The sequence below is a fragment of the Gymnoscopelus braueri genome (assembly GCF_963280865.1).
Source record: "Gymnoscopelus braueri genome assembly, chromosome: 11".
NCBI lineage: Eukaryota > Metazoa > Chordata > Actinopteri > Myctophiformes > Myctophidae > Gymnoscopelus > Gymnoscopelus braueri.
The window spans coordinates 14,929,551-14,952,738 of record NC_137613.1 but is presented as its reverse complement, the minus strand read 5'-3'; the positions used below and the strand labels follow the sequence as shown (position 1 = coordinate 14,952,738).

At 41.8% G+C, this 23,188-nt stretch overlaps 2 protein-coding genes across 2 annotated transcripts; both read left to right on the top strand.

The window, feature by feature from the left end:
• The first annotated feature begins 346 nt into the window (after positions 1–346).
• Positions 347–9,683, top strand: LOC308095894 (kelch-like protein 7). The gene is made up of 12 exons (XM_080443033.1): positions 347–814; positions 1,194–1,296; positions 1,462–1,555; positions 2,178–2,302; positions 2,524–2,699; positions 4,045–4,219; positions 5,090–5,232; positions 5,726–5,966; positions 6,507–6,708; positions 7,140–7,237; positions 7,403–7,586; positions 8,322–9,683. The coding sequence occupies exons 1-12, from the start codon at positions 671–673 to the stop codon at positions 8,530–8,532; spliced, it is 1,896 nt and encodes a 631-aa protein (XP_080299159.1). The 5' UTR covers positions 347–670; the 3' UTR covers positions 8,533–9,683.
• A 1,234-nt stretch (positions 9,684–10,917) lies between these two features.
• Positions 10,918–22,793, top strand: LOC308095463 (uncharacterized protein; the record flags this gene model as incomplete). Its single annotated transcript, XM_080442521.1, has 4 exons — positions 10,918–11,282; positions 11,430–11,627; positions 14,311–14,622; positions 22,783–22,793. Exons 1-4 carry the CDS (start codon positions 10,988–10,990, stop codon positions 22,791–22,793), a joined length of 816 nt encoding a protein of 271 aa, XP_080298647.1. The 5' UTR covers positions 10,918–10,987.
• Between the last annotated feature and the right edge of the window lie 395 nt (positions 22,794–23,188).

Genomic DNA, 23,188 nt, shown 5'->3' with positions numbered 1-23,188 from the left:
GTTCATACTAGCCTACTGTTTTTTGGGCCCTATTAAATGCTTTATAAACCAACAGTATTTTGAAATCAATTCTTTGACGTACATGTAGCCAGTGTAAAGATCCCAGGCAGTGCCCAGTGTTCTCCCGAAAAAGTGCCCTGTCTTGATGCCCAGACTTCTGAGGTGCCCACTGCCCACTCTGGTTATCATAGAAGTTCTGGCGTGCAAGAAAAAAGTTTGGAATGATTTCTCATTTCTACCCTCTAGAGGGCGACAAATGTTAACATTTCCCACAGTCAAGTGCTGCAATAGAAGAAGACAGCACCGCACCGCAGAAGAAGTCTGAAACACAACAGAAGACAGACAGGGAGGAACAGCAGCAGCAGCAACAGTAAACACAGCCTGATAAAAGGGAGAGGAAAGCTCTCCATCCCAACTTATATGTGTTATTGTTTTGGCAACAGCTCAGTCAAAGGATTGCCTCCATACGACTCTTCAAAGTAAAGCCGCATGCAAATTAAATTAGGTGCTCACACACACACATTATAGCTCCGGTAGCTAGCTGCAGCTAGCTAGCTTCCCCCAAAACAAAGGGACTGCTGCACCACTGCCCTGCAGGCAGCAGCACTGGTGGCACTGGTGGTGACACTGCTGGTGACACACTGGTGACACTGACATAATCGGGACTGTGATGGCTGACAAAGCAGCCGCCGCTGCTGCTGCTGCTGCTGCCAAGAAGAAGACTGAGAGGAAGTGTGCCATAAAATGCGCCATAAAAGAGGAGTACAGACAGCTGTCCAGTGTGATGGGAGTGATGAACACTCTGAGGAAGCAGGTGTGTTGTATGTGTCTGTCTGTCTGTCTGTCTGTCTGAGAGAGAGGGGTTAGAGAGAATGAGTGCATTTAGTGTACTAGTGTATCTATCTCTCATGAGAGGTAGTGCAGATTGAGTGAGTGAGTGTGTAAGGTATTTGTCACCCAGTGTGCATCTCTGTACCTCTCCCTAATAGTGTATGTAGTACTGGTAAAAGAAAAAACATGCAGCTCTTCTGCATGCCTTTTTGTTTAGCAGTGTTTAGGCAATTTATTGAGAACGCTCAATACATTGAAGAAATGTGCATCTGAGCCTGTCTTGCATCCTTTATTTTGGAGTGCCGCTTTTTCGTGATATTTTGAACTTTGTGTGTGAATGATGTACTGTGTGTGTTGTACAGGGTACACTGTGTGACGTGGTCCTGGTGGTTCAAGGAAAACACTTCCCTGTGCACAGAGTGGTGCTGGCTGCAGCCAGCCACTTTTTCAGCCTCATGTTCACCAGTAAGTACACACACACACACACACACACACACACACACACACACACACACACACACACACACACACACACACACATCCTTTCCGGTTGCAAAACAAGTCGTTGTACGACACGATCATACAATGAGGTATAAATGAAGTCTGTGTTTTTGCTCTCTCCTCGTCCAGCCAGTATGTTGGAGTCCACGGCCCAAGAGGTGGAGTTGAAGAGCGCTGAGCCTGAAATCATTGGGTTGCTGGTGGAGTTCATCTACACAGCCAGGTAAGAGACCACCAGGGTACTGGTTGGAACATCTATTGTTATCATCATGTCACGTATACGGTTAACTGGAAGGCATACAGTATAGGATTTACAACATAGTTTTACATTTATGAATGAGGATGTATGAACTAGGATCTCAGCAGTATAAATTCTTTGGATCGTGACCCCCCAAAATAATCATATTTGAACTGGGGACCCCCCCAAAATAATCATATTTGAACTGGCAAACCCCACCCTGACAAGCACTTGGAATTGTTGGAGTTGACTCATTTAGTTTGACTCAGTTCCACAGATAAATAAATATTGTGAAAATAGCCGATCTACAAGCGAGGTGTTGTGAGCTAGTAGATAGGCTATTTTCACAATTTTAGCATTTTTCATATTATTTGACAATTTGGCCAATGTTTGACAATTTATTTTATGAAAAAGATCTTAAAAGTCCTTAAATTTTCACTTTACTGGAATCACAGGTTGAGAACCACCGGACTAGGGCTGTCCTCAATTCTTTTTTTCAAGCCTTGGATATTTGTCATCACTCGTACGCCTGTTGACGCAGAATTACGTTTGACGTCATTGGACAATACATATATATGCATTTTGTGTGTGTGGGTGTGTGTGTCAGGATCTCAGTGAACAGCAGTAACGTCCAGTCCTTGCTGGACGCGGCCAACCAGTACCAGATTGAGCCGGTGAAGAAGATGTGCGTGGAGTTCCTCAAAGGGCAGATTGACGCCACCAACTGTCTGGGTGAGCAGCACACATCTGTTAGATATATAATCCTCATACAGGTGGGAATATTTAGATCACATGCTAATTGGATTTTGGACGTAAATTACGTTAATTACTTCCGTGGCAGTGAATGAGTGAATTTAGGAGAAAAGACAAAAAAAAGTTAGAATATGGAAATAAGAGGTTTCTGCCCCGACAGCGACGATAATGTTTGGTGTGCTGTTGTCGTGGTCCTGTAGGCATCGCAGCGCTGGCAGAGTGTATGGACTGTCCAGAGCTGAAGGCGGCAGCGGAGGACTTCGTTCAGCTGCACTTCACTGAGGTCTACAGGCTGGACGAGTTCCTGCAGCTGGACGTCACGCAGCTCACACACCTGCTGCACCAGGACAGACTCACTGTCCGCGCAGAGGCCCAGGTACACACACACACACACACACACACACTTGCACTCCAGCCTGATCTCCAAGAATTTAGTATACATTGCACGGATCCAGTGCACATCATTCCGTGCATAGTCGCCTAGAAACCCCGAAAATCCGTGCATATGTACGGCGAGTCCCACGGTGGGCGTAACCAGTTGCAACACGGAAAAACCCGGAAGCAGAGCAGTCCCCACAACAAAATGTACGATTCTGTGCCTATCGGTACGTAACTCAAACAGCGCTGAGTAGGCTCAAGGGAACGTCGCAACGTTCGGGACGGCAATTCGTTCGCTTTAGCTCACTCGGTGGTCCCTTACGTGGCGACAGTTCCCTTGAGACTGCGCGCCTCCGAAATGGTTTAGTCACAATGGGGGAGATGCGAGGCGGCTATGCACGGATTTTCGGGTTTTCCAGTTGTCTATGCACGGAATTTGAAAAACGTTCAATGACAACTTTTCCTCTGGCGATCGGGTTGTGCACTCGCACACTCACACTCACACGCACACACAGTCATTAAATATTTTGCTATGTTTAACCCTTACCCTAAAGCCTGAGTTATACTTAGTGGCATGCTGGTGTTGCACACACCTGATCTACAAGCTCACAACGTGTTGCAGCACGAGCTTGCAGATTGGCTATTTTCAAACCTTAACTCCTCAACTTAGTCTCTAAATAAATGCCTACGGCCGGTGTGCATGCATCTATGTGTGTGTGCAAATAACTGGATATAATATAGGGAGAGTGGGCACTAAGGAAGAGTGGGCACCTCCATGTAAAATTGTCTATTTGGTCCAAAATGTAAAAAGATAATAATATATATATATATATTTAGAAAACAGTCTTAAGTGTAATGTAAAGTATTCATGATTAGAACATGATGGAACATTTCACAATTAAGGTCTAATATTTCTGCAGTTGCTACAAATTGCTACAAAACCTTTATATCCAATCATTTTGGGCATAAGCAAGAAGTTGAAGGGTCAATTTAAGTCTGATAATGATGTACTGTGCATGTTCAAATCATGTATCCTTTACATTACTTAAGACCATTTTCAAATATTGTATTTCTTTTACATTTTGGACAAAATAGCACATTTTACATCAAGGTGCTTTTGTTGTATCCTTATATTGAAGCTTAATTGTAAATAAGTGTTCCAGAGACTTTTCTGAACATTCATAGGGGGGCCCACAGTGAACCCTTGTCCCAGGGCCCAGAATTTGGTGCTACACCCCTGCATGCACACAAGGACGCACACACACACGCACCCACATGGACACAAAGTACAGCAGATATTTGACTCGTTCAGTGGGACTCAGTATGTGTTACTGCGTGTGCAGATCTACGACGCGGCCGTGCGCTGGATGAAGTACGACGTGTGCAACAGACAGCCGCACATGGTGGAGGTGCTGGGCTGCGTGCGCTTCCCCCTCGTCTCCAAGACCTTCCTGTCCAAGACGGTGCAGGCGGAGCCCCTCATCCAGGACAACCCTCAGTGCCTCAAGATGGTCATTGGTGAGTGGAGACAGACACACACACACACACACACACACACACACACACACACACACACACACACACACACACACACACACACACACACACACACACACACACATACTAGAGTTGTTCCGATACCGATCGGAAAAGCTGCAGATACTGCCTAAAATGCTGGTATTGGTATCGGCAAGTATGCCAGTCTATGCCATACCAGGTAATTTATCACATGATGAGATTTCATTTACAGTAATATATTGAAGTGATGTTGCACTACTGTTATATATTCTTACTGTACAATTTACATTATTATTTTATTAACATGGAGCTGCACTTTAACTATTATTAATGGATTTTATTTTATTTTATTCCTAGATCAGTGGTTCTAAAACGTTTTAATTTCAAGGACCCCCATAACTCTTGAGAGTGTACAAATGGAACCAAATGGACCCATTTGTACATTCTCAGAATTACAGACTAGTGAGGGTCCCTTTGGAACCCCTTCAAGGAGCCCTGAGGGTCCCCAGGGACCCCACTTTGAGAACCATTGTCCTAGATTTTTTTTAAATTACACAATGGTATCGGATCGGTACTCAATATCAACCTATACGCAAGTTAAGGGAATCGGTATCGGGAAGGAGAAAATGGTATTGGTACATCTTTAACCCCCCCCTCCACACACACACACACACACACACACACACTCTCGCACAACAGAAAGGCGCACGTCTGCAGTGCATTTACAGTTGCACAGTGAATAGATTGTTATAATATAGCTAGAATAGTTATTTTTGACGAGCGACACGGTTGTCTGATATAAATTAGGATTAGATTTAAGGATTAAGGAGTCAGACACGCACAAAATTAACAGTCCGCCTTCGCCGTCAGGTGGGATGCGCTATCACCTGCTGTCCCTGGAGGACCGGGAAGACCTTGGCGAGAGCAGCCGACCGCGACGCAAGAAACACGACTACCGCATCGCACTGTTTGGAGGCTCACAGCCGCAGTCCTGTCGCTACTTCAACCCCAAGGTACTGGTCCGGTTAAATGAACACTCCAAATTTTACTATGTAGCAGCAGCAGCACGTGTATAACATATATGTATAACTGGTGATAACAGTCCGTTAAAGGAGTAGTTCACCTAAAAAATTATACATTTTCTACCAATTACACACACCATGAAGCCTTGAATTCATGATTTTCTTTTTGTCGCATTTCTGAGCCAATAATTTTGATTGACCGGTCATCGGTCAACTGGAGACTCAGTAGGAGACTCAATTGAGTCGACTCCGCTGGTCATGAAATTATTGGCTGTTGTAATACTGTTGTATTGTATTGTATGTCTATACATGTCTTGATTAATTGAATACACAGGACCACAATGGAAACAAGCCCTCAGGGCTTTTTGTGTTCTCCTTTTAGCATTATTGTATAACTTGTACCTCTGTACTTTTTTTGCAAACTGTTAATAAAGTATTCAATGAATCAATCAAAGTCTGTGTCTCCTCCCACCCTTTCGACCAGGACTCCAGCTGGACGGACATTCGCTGTCCGTTCGAGAAGCGGCGGGACGCCACGGCCGTCTTCTGGGACAACGTGGTGTACATCCTGGGCGGCTCGCAGCTCTTCCCCATCAAGCGCATGGACTGCTACAACGTGCTGAAGGACAGCTGGTACTCCAAGCTGGGGCCGCCCACGCCGCGCGACAGCCTGGCGGCCTGCGCCTCCCAGGGCAAGATCTACACGTCCGGGGGATCGGAAGTGGGTGAGTGAGTGAGTGAGTGGTGGTTGTCTGGTATATACGGTAGTAATTATAACTTAATTTATTGTAGTTAGTATATACTGTAGTAGGTATATACTGTATGCTACACAGTATATACCTACATGCATGAATATTAGAGGCTTAATTTATTTGTTTTCTTTATCTACTGATTTTACAGGAAATAATGCACTTATCACTTATTCACAATTCATTTACAGAACTTGACAGGGAAAAGTTTCAACAATGAAATTGCTTGTTTGAATGGGAAACTGAAACTCATCAACCATACAGTAATTGTGTGTGTGTGTGTGTGTGTGTGTGTTGCGTTGCAAATTGTCGATACACGCTGAGGAAGGCTTGAAGCCGAAACGCGTCCGTGCATCTATGAATTAAAAGTACCAGAAGGACTCCTGAGTGCTGCTGGTTATTACGCTTCGTACTGTGAATCATCTTCGTAAGCCGTGCACCCGGCAAACTGCATTATATACAGACTGAGTGTGCTCGTTTTTGTTTTCTACTGTGTGTGTGTGTGTGTCCCCTCAGGCAGCTCGGCGCTGGACCTTTTCGAGTGCTACGACACGCGCACAGAGTCGTGGCAGGTGAAGGCCAGCATGCTGATGGCCCGCTGCAGCCACGGCTGCGTGGAGGCCAGCGGCCTCATCTACGTGTGCGGAGGCACGGTGGGGAACAACGTCTCCGGCAGGGTCCTCAGCAACTGTGAGGTGTACGACCCCAGCACACAACAGTGAGTGGACAAACACATGCACACACACACAAGCCTGAGTTATACTTTGTTTTGTACATGCGGTTGTCGTGCGCCAGAAATAGCCGATCTACATGTTCACAACGTGTCGCACAGCAAAGCGTTGAGAGCTTGTAGATCGGCTATTTTCTACATGAATGAGCTCATTCTAAAAGAATGAGCAAAACTCTTGCACGCCTACAGACCAGCAGGTACATCGGAGAAGACCAAGGCCCAGCCAGTGTAGGAGAAAAGACTCCTGCACAGCGCACACGGTCTCCAATTGCAAATAAAATCCTGATGAAGGTCTATGGATCGAAACGTTCTTGAAATTCGGCCATTTTTTGAAAATGTTCCAAAATCTTGGAGCAGGTTTTTAATGCTGCACTCATCAATGACTTTACTTTGTCTCTTGTTTGCCCCCCCCCCCCCAGATGGAGAGAGCTGAGTGGGATGAGAGAGAACAGGAAGAACCATGGGCTGGTAGTGGTCAACAACAGGATCTACGCTGTGGGAGGCCAGGGCGCCCTGGGTAATGGAAACATCACTACTGTACCTGTCTAACACAATGACATGTAGTGTAAATACACGAGGCATCAGGCCTCTCATACATTGTATGTATGAGAGGGTTCATGTTTGCAATCTGAGTTATTAATGAATTGTGTGTGTGTGTGTGTGTGTGTGTGTGTGTGTGTAGGAGGGCTGGACTCGGTGGAGTACTATGACATCGCCACCAACGAGTGGCGGCCCGCGGCGACCATGCCGTGGCGGGGCGTGACGGTGAAGTGTGCGGCGGTGGGCGACATCATCTACGTGCTGGCAGGCTTCCAGGGCGTGGGCCGCCTCGGGCACGTCCTGGAGTACCACGTCGATACCGACAGGTTTGTGTGTGTGTGTGTGTGTCAGATGAGTGGGACGGGCGTATTTTTCGGAGCATGTTTAATTTTAAAGATCAATCAAATCGATAGTGTTCCGGCTTGAATCAATGGAACTAACGTAGTATACTTTAAGTTCCTATTTATCTGTATCACAATGGAAAGTCATTTCTTTCAAAGTTTTAAAGAAAAAATACCATGAGTTATTTTCTTTTTTTTTGGACATTATTTGTTAAATATGAAAGTTATAATATAATTAAAATCGTAATGTTTTGACAAATATTTGGGCGCCCACTTGCAATATCCTCACGGCCCATCAGTCGGCCCGCTGGTGACAATTTAAATCGATTTTTTTTTTTTTATTATCGCGACGCAAAAAGCAGGGCATAGAAAATAAGAGACGAAAATACAGGATCTTTGTAAGAGAATTGATAAAAGTCAGTCATTTTCTACGGTATTGAAAAGAAAAGAGAAAACACAGTATTGTAAAAAAATTATAATAATAATAAAAAGTAAAGAAAATACTGGATTTGTTTTAGAGAAATCATTTAAAAAAATAAGATTTTTGGGGTAATTTGTCTGGAAAATACTTCTGTGCTAAAAGAAATTGTGAAAAATCGTATCGTGAACCTAGTATCGTGATTCTAATCGTATCGTGAGTTGAGTGAATCGTTACATGCCTAATAATGAGCTCGCATGTCGACGTGTTTTCCTCTTTCTCCTTTGGGGGGTTTCTTTCAGGTGGGTGACGTGCAGCAAGGTGCGAGCGTTCCCCGTCACCAGCAGTCTCATCTGCGTGGTGGACACCTGCGGGGCCAACGAGGAGGAGGACATCGACCTCATGGACTCCCAGACGCACGCCACCGCAGCCGCCACCAACGCCACAGCCGCCACCGCCACAGCCGCCACAGCCGCCACCGCCGCACCCTCTACGTCTACGACGTCAGCCTGATGCCTCATTAACCCATTCAATCCGGGAATGCATCTGTGTCATTTTTGTTAGATTTCTTTGGCTATTCAAAAATAACAGATATACAAGCTGCAGGAGTGCCGCACTATGAGCTATTTTTGGAAAAAAAGAATCGTGAAAATGTGTGCCAATCTTTGAATATATATACATTTATGTATGTACACATTTTTGACACATGTATATATGTGGTCCCTGGAACAAAATATTTTGAGAGGGGGTCTGCGGCCAAATACCTTTTTTTTCATGTCAACCATTTTTGGTTGGTTGACATGAAAAAGAGAGAACCACTGATATATATATAGCTACATAAGTAACACACACACACACACACACACACACACACACACACACACACACACACACACACACACCATACCCTCTTCTAGACGGCTGGCCTCCTACAGAGCCACGCCATAAAATATTTTCAGTTGAGGAATTTAACAAAAGATCAGTATTGGTGAACAAAATGTACCTATTGTTTAAAATATTGCTATTTTATTGTTTTGAAAGTGTTTGCTCTGTAAAGCATTCCCCATTCCTTTCTGTTTTAGTGAGGATACAAGCATTTTACAAGTCATTTTTGAATAATTAAGCAGTTCGGCTGAGCAGCATTCTGTAGGTTACCACGATGATTTGCCTTAGTTACAAATGAGTCTTGTCACACACAAACACAACACACATCTTGTCTTTGTGAGACTGAAAAGCTAGGTGTAAGGCCCTAAGTTTGTGAGACAGGTCTCGGGCTCCAGGTCAGGCAGCCGGGCTCACAGGGTATGAGGAATCGTTTAATGCCATGGAAATTGTTTAAATTGGCTCCTATGAATCAGAACCCATGAATATTTGCTCCAATGGTCTGAAAATTACCTATTTTTTTAATTCACTGTTTTTATCACAGGTTTATTGCCAAGGTCAGTTAGAAAGAATACTGTTTGCTTTTAGTTTTTGCTTTAGGATAGTTTTTTTTATGTTTCCTTGTACATATTTAAATTGTTTGCACCATTCACCAGGAATGCCTAGTATCAATATGTTTGTGCAAATGTAAAAAATCTATGACAATTTTGTGTTTTACATGATTTTACCCATAAGGGATCTAATAACTTCTTTATGATTTTGATACAAACCTGAAGCACTCAATAAATACACCAATTGTATTCTGTTTCAGATAGTTTTCTGTTTCAATAGGCCGCAGGTCTTAATGGGTTAAGTGAAGTGTACACATACCCATGAATCTATCATCTAGAGATGTAATCCATCCTACAGTAGCTATTAAGAGCTGTGGGCAGCTATTCTTTGCCACTGGCAGGAGTATCTTCCTAACATGCGTGTCTTTTGGTGTGGAAGAAAATGGGAACATCCAGAGGAAACCCACATCAAGTGACAACATGCATTGTTGGACAACATGCAGTCAATAACTTCACTTTATTGTCACATCACATGCTTAGGCCCCAGGTATAAAATAGTGGGTGAAATTCTTGAGGTTGCCTTAATTAGCCTCAATATAATATAATTTTTATGGTAAAATGTCTATTCAATAATGTTAGAAATAGCATACATGTTTGCTGAATAATAGTATTAAATACATAGGTTTATATGTTTTTAAGTTTAATATTGTAGGATAGTGTGTAAGTAAGATGCAGGATATGAGAAATATGAAGATCTGGTCCAGATACTGTAGTTACTACAGTGTAGTATGTCAAGTTCGGTGAGATGGGTGTTTTTTGGTAAACTATTTATACAGGGGCGTACGTGGTTGAACCCAGTCTTACTAATACCCAGAGGCATGAGGTAAGGTATCAGGTTCGTAGATGATATAATGACCGACCCTACCATGTTGAGCACCTACAGTATACGAGAGAGAGAGAGAGAGAGAGAGAGAGAGAGAGAGAGAGAGAGAGAGAGAGAGAGAGAGAGAGAGAGAGAGAGAGAGAGAGAGAGAGAGGCTCTGTAAAGCAATCCCATTCCTTTCTGTTTTAGTGAGGATACAAGCATTTTACAAGTAATTTTTGAATAATCTGTCTGTCGTGAGCAAACTTATGACGCAACCTGTAGAGCAGGTTGCATATTATATGAATAAATAAATAAATACATAGGCCCAAATAACTAAAAAAGTAAATATACACATACTGCTATGTGTTGTGTCCATCCATCCATCCATCCATCCATCCATCCATCCATCCATCCATCCGTCCATCCATCCATCCATCCCCAAACGAATCTAATCCTTATTCAGTAACAGTTACACACCTCCTCCACTAGGCGGCGAAAGGCAACAATACCTGGTTCCTTTTGCTGCACACGCTTGAAATACGTTGACCCGGAAGTGAATGCGTGTTGTTTATTTTCAGTTGCCGTAACGTTGATGGCGGCGGTTGAGCTCTGTGTCTTTGTTACACATCATATAAGTATATTACAGTAGAAAAGGAGAGCTTCGTGAAAAATGTCTCATAAAGGAGGTAAAATATGTCAAATGGAGTCTGTACGGCTGTCGATAAATGATCACCTGTCGTCGGTGGGAGAGGAGATATTGTGTGTTTTGGAAAAACAGCCTGGTGTTGATGTTTGTAGTGTGAAGCTTAATGTCAGAGTGTTTGTGTTGGAGCGCCTCAGTGTGGCTGCAGAGTTCACGTGCAACCTCTTCCAGAGAGAGATAGAGACACTAGAAACTCTGCTGGAGAAACAAAACAAACTGCTGGATGTGATTTTACAGCCAAACATCAAACTACACAGAGCAGGTTGGTTCAAGCTTCAAAAACACATGTTTACATTACGTTTAACACAAGCTTAGCTACAAGTAGCTAAGCTACTAGCTGAACTACACTTGTCTTTGAGTTGTGGAACTGATGTTGCCTCTTCTGTCCTCCTTCCGTCTGTGTGTAAAGAGGTTTCCTCTGAATATGCGGAGAGGAGCCCCAGTCTGGTCCAGGTGGAACCACAACCTCCACAACATGAGGAGAGGAGCCCCAGTCTGGTCCAGGAGGAACCACAACCTCCGCAGATTAAAGAGGAACAGGAAGAGGAAGCTGATGTGTCAACATTGACATTACTACATGGGAAGACCAGGTGCAACACTCTCTCAGGTAAGATAAATATATAATAATAAATGTATAAGTGCTAATTAGGGATGTTCGCGGATATACGGATAAACGGTGCTGCCCCTACTAAACGGTTACTAAATAAAATGTGGTTATTTTATCAAATATATTTTTAATACTTAAAAAAAACAATTATTACACATTTCCATTTTGCGTGACATATTACTGTCATGTCTTAATAAAATGTTGCTTTTAACAAGCAAAATAAGCAAATTAAGTGTTACCACGGTTGATTTGCAGAGCCTGTCGCACTGTTTTGCGCACTGCTGGGTCACCTGTAGCTGCTGCCTCTGCCTGGCATCGTTCACTTCCCAGTGCAGTGAGTGAATCTAGCTTACTCTTAAATTGCTACAGACACTGGTCGGTTTGAATTAAAGAGCAACGTGAGTGTGAGTACTTTGATGGAAAGTGTCACAATGAAGAAATCACATCCAATATAAACACCTACTGAATGTGAATCACACGTTACCTCGTACTGCCCGCTGCCTCTGTGATCCGGTCGATTGGAAGAATTAATCCAGCTTTTTGAGGTGAGAACATGGAGAATGCAGAGTAGACCTAATCAAAAGTTAAACTGTTTGGCTGAAGATCCAATTCTACATTTCATATTATGGTTTAACTTTAAGGAGAGCTGGTCAGTCAGTAGTGTGCTTCAGAGTGAGACCAGCTCCGCTGGAGTGACTCGGTTGGGCGATGTATCTGCAATCACATGGACATCGGCCAATGTTAATTATTTTAGCTAGTCGACTAGTTGGTGAAAGCCCTATCAAGGACCCCCAATATTTTCAAGTGACTTTACAGAAAAACAAGCCGAAAGTAGCTTGTAATAAGCAGACTTGGCAACACTGTCAGTGGCTTGGACAGATCTACAAGCTCACAACATGTCGCGGGGACTCAGCGTTGTAGATCTATGGTATGTTTGGAGTGCTGTACCATCGTACGACAAAGTATACACTAGGCTTTTTAAGTGACAGTACACACATTGCCTTCTGTCTGATTGAAGAATATTTGGAAAGCCTATTGGCTATGTTTAATTATAGGTCAAAATTTACATTTTAAAACAAATCTTTGCCAAATTTGTCAACAACAACTACCAACAATAGAAAAGGGTTTATAGTGGGATCGATAAGAAACCCATATTTAATAATTAAGCATGGGTACAAAATTGACCCTAAATCTTGTTTATTGGTGTCCTTGTGTGCCTTTTTGTTATAATAAATTGGTCTGAAATATAATATAAAGTATTAAAAAAAGTTAAATCTGACCTGCCTAAACCTGCAGATACCCCATACATGTATTTTTCAGAATGGACAAAATTATTATAATGTTTTAATACAGAATGAGATCATATCGACTTATAGCGGTTTATATCGGTTGTCGGCCATAACAGCAATAATTATATCGGATATCGATATCGGACATAAATGTCTCATCAGTGCATCCTAATTGACCTACTTTTGCGCAACGCACTGGCATGATGTAATTAATTATTTGGGAGCACCTGTGTAAGATTCCAATAGTATAAACATTTTAAATGGCTTTCATATGCTCATATAGATTGAAATGTGTTCAGTTTTGGCTAGTTTATGGGTGTTATCTTAATAAATTAATAATTAATACATTTATACATTTTCGACTAATTCGTAGAAACATTTTCAGAAATGTCTTGTACACGTCAGTGAAATTAATCGCTGGAAACATCCCTAGTCATCACACCATCTCAGTAATATGCCATTACTCTGGGAACTTATTGGTTTACTTATGTATTACTTCATTATTAGATTACTATTTCTATGCATTTGATGTGTTATCTTGTGTTGTCCTTGCTTACTGTAAATCGCTCTGGATTAAGAGCATCTGCTAAATGCCTAAATTGTAGGCCTGTCCCCGACTAAGGATTTGTTTAGTCGAATCTAATTGGCGACTAATTTCCAATAGTCGACTGGCAGTCGACTAATGCAAACCCCCTCCCCCTTTTTTTTTTTCTTTTTTTTTTAGGGCCAAAATACATTTTATTTCAAAGGGCCAAGTCTACACAGTTTGCTTTGTGTCCCCAGCAGAGTTTCTAGTGTCTCTATCTCTCTCTGGAAGAGGTTCCACATGAACTCTGCAGCCGCACTGAGGCGCTCCAACACAAACAATACCAATACAAAGACGAGGAATAAGAAGAATAAAGTGGAAGTTACGTGTGGTTGCAGGTGTAGACTTGGCCAAAAAACTATTAAAAACATTTTTGGCCCTTTAAAAAAAAAAATCTCGACTAAGAGACACGCAGTCGACTCGGACCCCCCCCCGACTAACCAGTCGACTAAGAGACACGCAGTCGACTCGGACCCCCCCCCGACTAACCAGTCGACTATTCGACTTAGTCGAGGTCAGGCCTACTAAATTGTAAGTAAGACTGTTCACAATAAAACAGTTAAGTACGTTTTCTTAGGTATCACTTCACATTCACGACAGCCTTGCCACAGAAGCGTGTTTATTTTGTATTGTATTTGGTGACGCAACCAATCGCAATCGCCATGGGCGGAGCAGAAATTGGCAGAATTTGAGAGCTCAGGCCAACCTCCTCAATATAATATAAGTGACGTGATTGTCTAGACAAAAAGAAAAAAACCCTGTTGAGTTAAAATATTTCATGGTTGCTTTCATTTTATCTTTTCCCTAGACGTCCTGCACCTCCTTGTGTGTAAAGAAGAGGTCGTTGAAGAGGAGAGGAGCCCCAGTCTGGTCCAGGAGGAACCTTCTCCTCCACACATTAAAGAGGAACAGGGGGAGCTACTTCAAAGACCAGAAGAGGTTAATAGGCCAGTGCTGACATTACTAGCAGTTAAAAGTGAAAAGGATGATGCCGAAAACAGAGAGACCGAGCCTGTAGCCAGCACCTCAACTGAACACAAGGTCTGTGAAGCATCACTACCAACTAGTGATGACCAGCACCTCTCTTCACACTGTTCTGAATCTGACATCACTGATGACAGTGATGAATGGGAGACCAATGTAGATCAGTCACCTTTGAACGCACTGAAGACACAACATGTAGAAGGACAGAGATTGTCTTTGAGAAACAAGATGTCCCAGGACCTCAAATCATCGAAAGAAACTCACTCCATGCAGAGTCACACAGGGAAGAAAAGTTTTAGTTGTACAGTCTGTGACAAACTTTTTAAATTAAAGGGAAATCTGATTAAGCATATTAGGACTCATATAGAGGAAAAGGCATTTACTTGTAAAGTTTGTAGCAAAGGCTTTAGTCAAAAGTGTAACCTAAAAGTGCACATGAGGACCCATACAGGGGAAAAGCCCTTTACTTGTACAGTTTGTGACTACAGCTGTACTCAGAAGGCTTCTATAAAACTACACATGAGTACCCATACACTAGAAAAGCTATTTACTTGTTCAGTTTGTGACTACAGATGTGCTCAGAAGGCTTATCTAAAAAGACATATGAGGACTCATACAGGGGAAAAGCCATATACTTGTAAAGTTTGTAGCAAAGGCTTTGGTGACAAAAGTCAGCTTAACAAACACATGAAGAGCCATACAGGGGAAACGCCATTTACTTGTACAGTTTGTGGCTACGGCTGTATTCAAAAGGGTTTTCTAGAAGCACACATGAGGACTCACACGGGGGATAAACCATTTACTTGTAAAGATTGTAGCAAAGGCTTTAGTCAAATGTGTAATCTAAAAAAACACATGAGGACCCATACAGGGGAAAAGGCCTTTACTTGTACAGTTTGTAGCTACGGCTGTACTTCAAAGATTTATTTAAAAAGACACATGAGTACTCATTCAGGGGAAAAGCCCTTTACATGTAAGATTTGTGGTAAAGGCTTTGGTCACACAAATAGTCTAAAAAGACACATGACTCATACAGGGGAAAAGTCCTTTACTTGTTCATTTTTTAGCAAAGGCTTTCGTCAAAAGAGAAACCTAAAAAAAAACATGACTCATACAGTGGAAAAGCCATTTGCTTGTACAGTTTGTGGCAAAAACTTTGGTCACACAAGTACTTTAAAAATACACGTGAGGACTCATACAGGGTTAAAGTCATACACGTGTACAGTTTGTAGCAAAGGCTTTGGTCACACAAATGGTCTAAAAAGACACATGAGGACTCATACAGGGGGGGAAAACCTTTAATTGCAGTTTGTGGCAAACGGTATGGTCAAACAATAACATTACATTACATTACAGTCAGTCATTTAGCAGAACCCTTTTATCCAAAGCGACTTACAATAAGTGCAGTCAACATAGGTAGGGAACGAAAACTACTAATCACCAGAAGTCTTAAGTGCATTTTCTGCAAAAACAAGCAACCAAGAGTATACCTAGCGCTAAGGTAAAAGTGAAATATATCAGCTACCTATTTCCTTAAACAGATGAGACAAACTAGCTAAATCAAATGAGCAGGAGCTAAAACAAATAATTGTATCGACTAAACAAGATCCAATAAAACAATACAACAATAAAACAAGCGTTCGTACAACTAGTTAACAACAAGTAGGCCAGGCAAAGAGGAAGGGTAGGCCAGGCAAAGAGGAAGGGTAGTGTTTCCTGAAGAGGTGGGTTTTCATCCTGCGGCGAAAGATGGGCAGTGACTCTGCTGTCCTGACATCAGTGGGAACTTCATTCCACCACTGTGGGGCCAGAACAGAAAAAAGTCGTGACCGTGTGGATCGGCCAGAAGGACCCTTGAGTGACGAGGCAATCAGTCGCCCCGAGGTGGCAGACCGAAGTGGTCGGGCAGGGGTGTAGGCAAACATAACATAAAAACAAACATTTGAATCACATTACAATTTCACTGATGCAAATAAAGATAGTGTTACATGAAACAGGTACAGTCACTATGTAGTGTGTCCTCAAGAAGCACCCTGAATGTCTCTATTGAGACCAATCGCACCAGTTTCAGAGAGTCCTGAAGTTTGTTCCATTTGTGTGGAGCATAATACATGAAAGCAGTTTTTCCTTGTTCACTGCTCTTGTAGATTAAAAAGCTAAACTAAATAGTGAAAATAGCAGATCTACAAGCTCACAATGCGCAGTGATGCTCATACCCCTGCGTCCAGTGTCTCTGACGCACATTTTTAACAAAGGACGCATCAAACAAACCATTGCGGCGTCCATGGGACGCATACTACTTTATCCTGCTATGTTGTAACATTCCCGCATTAATATTATACCCAGAGCCAACGTGAATGCAGAGCGGGACTCGTCTCCTTATCTGCAGACTTCAGAGTGGCTGGCCTCTACACAGGCAACTAGCCCCCCTCATCCCTCCCTCTCTGCTGGCTATATGTGTATTATTTATAGTTTGTCGAACGGCCGTGTTGCGCACCGCCACCGAAACGCAGGCGTGCCGTGGCCCGCGATCGTTTTTTTCCCGGTGAGAGTGCAACACAAGCATCAACAGACAGACTTAAAACATTAATCATTTGAAGGGAATCCCGCTTTGTAAAAACACCATTGCAATAAATACTTCTTCTCCAACAACAACAACAACAACAAAACTTGCTATGTTCAGTCTCTATTATGCTCCCCCCTTCCACATAGTGTTGTTCTTTAGTTCTATTTCAATAAGTGTAAATCATCTCTTTCCTATTTTTATTATTATGATCCTTGTCACTTATGTATTCTGACTTAGGAGATGTGTACTGTAGGCACAGAAATGCATAAAGAGATCATACCCAAAGTTTGTCATCACTGTGTTCTGTATGATATGATTTTTTTTGTTTTTAAATGTATTTACTTTACTTTAATTATCCTTCTTATTTGAAAGACCTTTTATGTCCGTACAGTTCAAGATATCCATGAAGACATAATCAACAACCTTTTTTTGAGGTACCTGCCGGTATACAAAAATAAATTGGGAGACGTATATTTAAGTTTAAAGCACCTTCTGACTGGAACAATTTACCTACTTTACTTAGATCAATTATTTCATTTTCTGTTTTCAAAATGTCTTTGCTTGATTCGCTCAAATCTAACTGTTCTTGCTTTTGATTCTTTTTTTTTTAAATAATTGATTGTATTTAGATACTGATTAGTCATTTTTCTTACATTTTATTTTGAGTTTTTTAGATGACATGTAACAGATGTAGAATGGTCTGGGATGGTGTGAGAGCCCTCATGTGTATGTTTTGTCGTTGTTATTGTGCGTTGTGCCTGAGGACCCCCTGGAAGACGAGATGATGCATCTCAAGGGATGTATCCTCCAATAAAGGTTTCAAATAAAAAAAACTAACCTAATTCTATACTGATCTTTAAAATCAATGGTAAAACTGTAGGTCACTACAGTTTCTGTCCAGTGGACGCATGCTAATTTACCTACACTAAATTATTATTGTAATTATTTATTTATTTATGTGTTTATTTTTGTGCTAATAAGAAAATAAGGAAAGCATTTTGAGAACTTCTTTTCCCCCAAAATGATTAAGGATTTAGTTTTTTACTTTTTGTTTTTCAGATACATTATCAACATACATGACTTAACCATAACCATAATTACAGACATATTACAAACACGTGTTTAACACTGCAATTTCTCAAAAACCATACATTTTATTAGGACTCATAACATTTCCCTGGGAATTCAAATGACCACCAGTGAGTCCCGGGACTCACTACATTGAAAACCTAGCAACATGACTGAATATGCCGCGATGCGGTTTCGTACACCACCGTTGAACAACAAAGTATAATACAGAGTTAGTTCACCCCAAAAAAATAAAGAAATTCTATCGATTATTTACCCCATGGAGACTTGAATTCATGGACATTTTTTAGTTTTTGTCGCATTCATAAGCCATTCATAATTTTGTTTCCAGACGACCGGTAGGCAGCGGTTCTGGTAGGAGACACAAAGGAGACTCTTTGTGTCTCCTATACCGGAACCGCTGTCGGTCATCAAATTATTGACATAGGAATGCAAAAAAAAAAAAAAATCCATCAATTCAAGTCTCCATGGGGTGACTAATCGATAGAACAAAAGTCATTTTGGGGGTGAACTATCCCTTTTTTTTCTCCACGATTTTGTAACCCATTTTTCACCCAGTGCCAATGCCTAAGCTTGTAATCCCAGGCGCTACACTACCTCTGCCAGCCTGGGGAGAGCCCCGAACTATCATGGTGAACTATTTCTTTAAGGGGATAATAACGGTATTTCAATTTCCATATGGCACCATTTTTGTCTACTCGGTCTCTGTCTGAGAGGAGGGCTGTGGACAGTTCAGAAACCTGCCTACCAGTGACATACTTGGAAGGCAGGTTTGGTCATTTCAAACAAAATGTCATCCTTTTTGTTTTCTATTTGTATTAATGTCAGAACAATGGCTTTTATCATTAGCCTGGTAAACCCTCCCTCCGGAAATCTAATTTCTATTTGATTCCTGGAGTGAGTCTGGCATGAACCGCCTCTCTGCAATATTGGCTGTATATGCCAAACGGCCGCGCCTATCAGCGTCGTCGCACATCGTTCTGTGATTGACAGCGACAGTTGGCCAATCAGGTGGCGAGTTCGAGTGAGCCCAAAACACGAACGGCAGCCATCTTTTTCTGTGGGCAGTTTTCTCCGCTATTTTTTTACTTCAAAAAGCTCTCTAACTTCTATTTTGAGGCACGGAATTTACTTATAAGATATCGTTTGGATAGAATGTAGTTGTTTAACTTCATATATGTGGTCAATTAATCATGACAAAGCCTATTTAAAGAAAAAAAATTAGAGAACCGGTAGGGGCGGGCAGTGACACCATTGTACCCGAAAAAGGCAACCCATTTTGGGTATGGCTGTCTCAAAAGTCCCGTCGCGTCACATTAAGACTGGTGAACTGCTGATTGGCTGAAGGGGAAAAATTATCATTGGCTGAAGGGGTTGTCAGTCAACGGTATTACTCCCGCCCAACTCCAGCACAGCCAATATTGCAGACAGGCGGATCAGGCCAGACTCACTCCTGAAATGAAATGGAATTGAGATTTCCGGAGGGAGGGTTTACCAGGCTATTTTATCATAGCCTGCTAACATTCCAGGAAGAGAAAGGCTGCGTTTTTTGTTATCTTGGACAGGGAGTACTTGTACATCAAGCTCCCTCACGCTACAGAAACAGGAGATATAGGCTCCTGCCCTATTGGTCATATGGCTCGATAAGCCTTACTTAATGAGTTATCTATCTATCTATCTATCTATATATCTATATATATCTCTCTACTGTATCTATGTTCCATGTGGAACCATGTGTTGTGGTTCTTTAAAAGGTTCCAACATCTGTTGTGGTTGTTTTTAATGGAAACATTTCACATTACACGTCTAATTATGTAACTTCAACACACCTACAGGTAGTATGCTAGTGTATAATGACTGAGTAATGCACAGTATGCTACAGCACTCTGTGTGTGTGTGTGTGTGTGTGTGTGTGTGTGTGTGTGAGACACACAGAGAGCTACTGTAAGTCAGCAGATTAAACAAAACATTCACATGGATGGATGGATAAATAAGCTAATCTAGTGAAACGCAGTGGGCTGGGATTGAACCCGAGGCTCCCACTCGCCAGTCCGACGTGTTACCAGTCATGCCAATAGGACTGAGCCCGATTGGCAGGTCTTTTCCACGCCTCTTCTTGCTACTATGACTGTGGGGGCTACACTAACATAATGTTCACCCCTATTCAGTAACAGTTACACACGTCCTCCAACAGGCGGCGAAAGGCAACAGTGCTTGGATCCTTTGCTGCTCATGCTTGTTGTAACACGTTGACCCGGAAGAAAGTACGTGCGTGTTATTCATTCTTTTCAGTAGCCGTACGGTACCGTTGATGACGGCAACGCGGTTGATATTTGTGCCTTCACACATTATATAAGTACAGTATATTACAGTAGAAACAGAGAGCCTGGTGAGAAAATGTCTCATACAGGAGTTAAAATATGTCAAATGGAGTCTGTACGGCTGTCGATAAATGATCACCTGACGTCGGTGGGAGAGGAGATATTGTGTGATTTGGAAAAACAGCGTGGTGTTGATGTTTGTAGTGTGAAGCTTAATGTCAGAGTGTTTGTGTTGGAGCGCCTCAGTGCGGCTGCAGAGTTCATGTGCAACCTCTTCCAGAGAGAGATAGAGACACTAGAAACTCTGCTGGAGAAACAAAACAAACTGCTGGATGTGATTTTACAACCAAACATCAAACTACACAGAGCAGGTTGGTTCACGCTTCACACTTCACAGTCATCACTCCTAGACAACAATAGACCTCAGTTCTCAAGTTCTCAAACTGGGGTCCGGGGACCCCCTAGGGTCCTTGAAGAGGTTCCAGGGGGTCCCCAGTAAAATTATTTGATATAGCATGATAGCATCACAATCAGTTCAACCACATTAACCCTGTTTTATACTAAAGTTTTTCAGTCCCAGTCATAAGCTTTGTAGATCTGCATTTTTGAAAATGTTTGAAAAATCTTGAAATAATTTGAACATTTTGGATTAATTTAGAATTTTAGAACACATATCTCTTATAGGGGTCCATGGCATATGATCTTTTCAGATGGGCTCCCGTGGACAAATATATATCAATTTTGGAGTCCTTGTCATTGGACATGAAAATGTGTGAAAACCACTTCTCTGGTGTGTGCCCCATACTACTACCCCATATGCTCACCGTAGGAGATGTGGTCCGTGTGAAACTCGTGGGAAAGTGGAGATATTTTACTAAATACACATTTTCTACCAGAACCTTAAAATGTTTATTTCCCAATTCGTAGCAATTAATTATTGGGTGAGTACAAAGGGAGCTCTCCAACTGTTAATTCCGCCAGGATGACTCATCGACACAGGAGGGAGAGATCTATGGCTGTGTATATGGAATTACATGAAATATACTGTAGGTAATATCACAGCCCTTCTAGGGCTAGTGCTGATGCTACCTCATGTCCTCTGTGTGTCCATCTGTCTGTGTGTAAAGAGGTTTCCTCTGAACCACAACCTCCACAACATGAGGAGAGGAGCCCCAGTCTGGTCCAGGAGGAACCACAACCTCCACAGATTAAAGAGGAACAGGAAGAGGAGGCTGATGCGTTGACATTACTACATAACAAGACCTGGTGCAACACTCTCTCAGGTAAAAACTAATAAAAATGATAACTTTATAAGTGCTTATCTAACAAGACTAAAACAATCAGCCCATAAAGGCTGGTATGTCAGATGGGTGAAACAAAGTCAAGTTTACATTTCAAGGTGTTTATTGTATGTATATGTCCGTGCCTGTTTAAATAACGGGTACCTAAAGGACATTTTAAAGGAATACTGCACCCAGAAAATGAGCCAATAATCTAATATTTGACTAATTGATGTTTAATAGGAGACCGATCATTTTTTAGGCCAATTTTTAAAGGTGTTACACATCCTTTTATGGATGGTGTCAGGGCATTCCACATTTTAGAATGAGAACTTTCCCATGTTCTAAATTTGGGTGATTCTTCTGTTTTTATGAACTCTTCTGAACCGTGCACCAGGTAAAGAAGCTACTTGTTGACACTTGAGTTGTGCACACGATTTCAAGTCACTTCAGACAATGATTACACCCTGATTGCAATTATTGTTAGATAGTCACAATTCTTTTTGAATAATCACCACAATCATCATCATTTCCATGTAGATTTCTTCAAATACTTTTTCAAACCTTTTCAAAAAATACCGGAAATAGCTGATCCACAAGCCCACAAGAGCTTGTAGATTGGCTGTTTCCTGTATAAGTATAACATTAAAAAGATTATAAGTGTTAAATAGCTCTATATTCTGATAGCACTCATTGCTATAGCATGTTTGTTCAGTAACCTGCGTCTCCCTGTATCTCCAGCTCTTAACAGTAAACAGAAAATGCATTTTCAAGTCAGGATACAAGTTTTATCCTGAACATGTATTTTATTAAAGAGCTGTAGAGACCCCTGTTACTGAAAAACAAGAAATGATGACTGACAGTCATATTATACCAGTTGCATGCTGTATTTTGCATTTGTAAGCGCGGCTTGTTTTCCTAGACCTGGTTCCTGATAGGGCTGTCAGAAATAATTTTGCTAATCAAATATAATGCGAATGTGGAAAAAAGCGTGTAGTCGCTGCCATACCACCTAATGTGTTTGTGTTGTGCACGTTCAGCTCCCGCCTGAGTGTGTGTCAACTGCAGCATCAGAGTTGGGGGAGAGGTGGAGAGAAAGAGGGATAGAGAGCAGCCAAGTACAGGGAAAAATGTCAAACATGCAGACATTATTATAAGTAGAGTCATGTGAAGATGGGAAAGTATTTGTGCAAGACACAAAATAATATCAGAGGCAATGTGTTCGTAGATGTTTTTATTGAAGGAATGGAGCAATAACATTTTGAGGTAAACAAGACAGTAGTAAATGTATCTTTGAAATGAGTAATAAAGATGCAAATGAAAGTGATTTTCACAAATGCAAATTAAGGATAGTAATAGAAACATTTATGTAAAAAAAAGTACAGAATGCAGGGAAATTAGTGTAGGGTTGTTTCTGCACAACACGAAGTAGCTGTAAATGTATGT

Excerpts from the sequence above, each read along its gene's own strand:
- LOC308095894 (XM_080443033.1), top strand. The coding sequence starts at position 671 with ATGGCTGACAAAGCAGCCGCCGCTGCTGCTGCTGCTGCTGCCAAGAAG. Across the intron at positions 1,297-1,461 it reads TTTCAGCCTCATGTTCACCA|CCAGTATGTTGGAGTCCACG; the intron begins GTAAGTACACAC and ends CTCCTCGTCCAG. Across the intron at positions 2,700-4,044 it reads CTGTCCGCGCAGAGGCCCAG|ATCTACGACGCGGCCGTGCG; the intron begins GTACACACACAC and ends CTGCGTGTGCAG.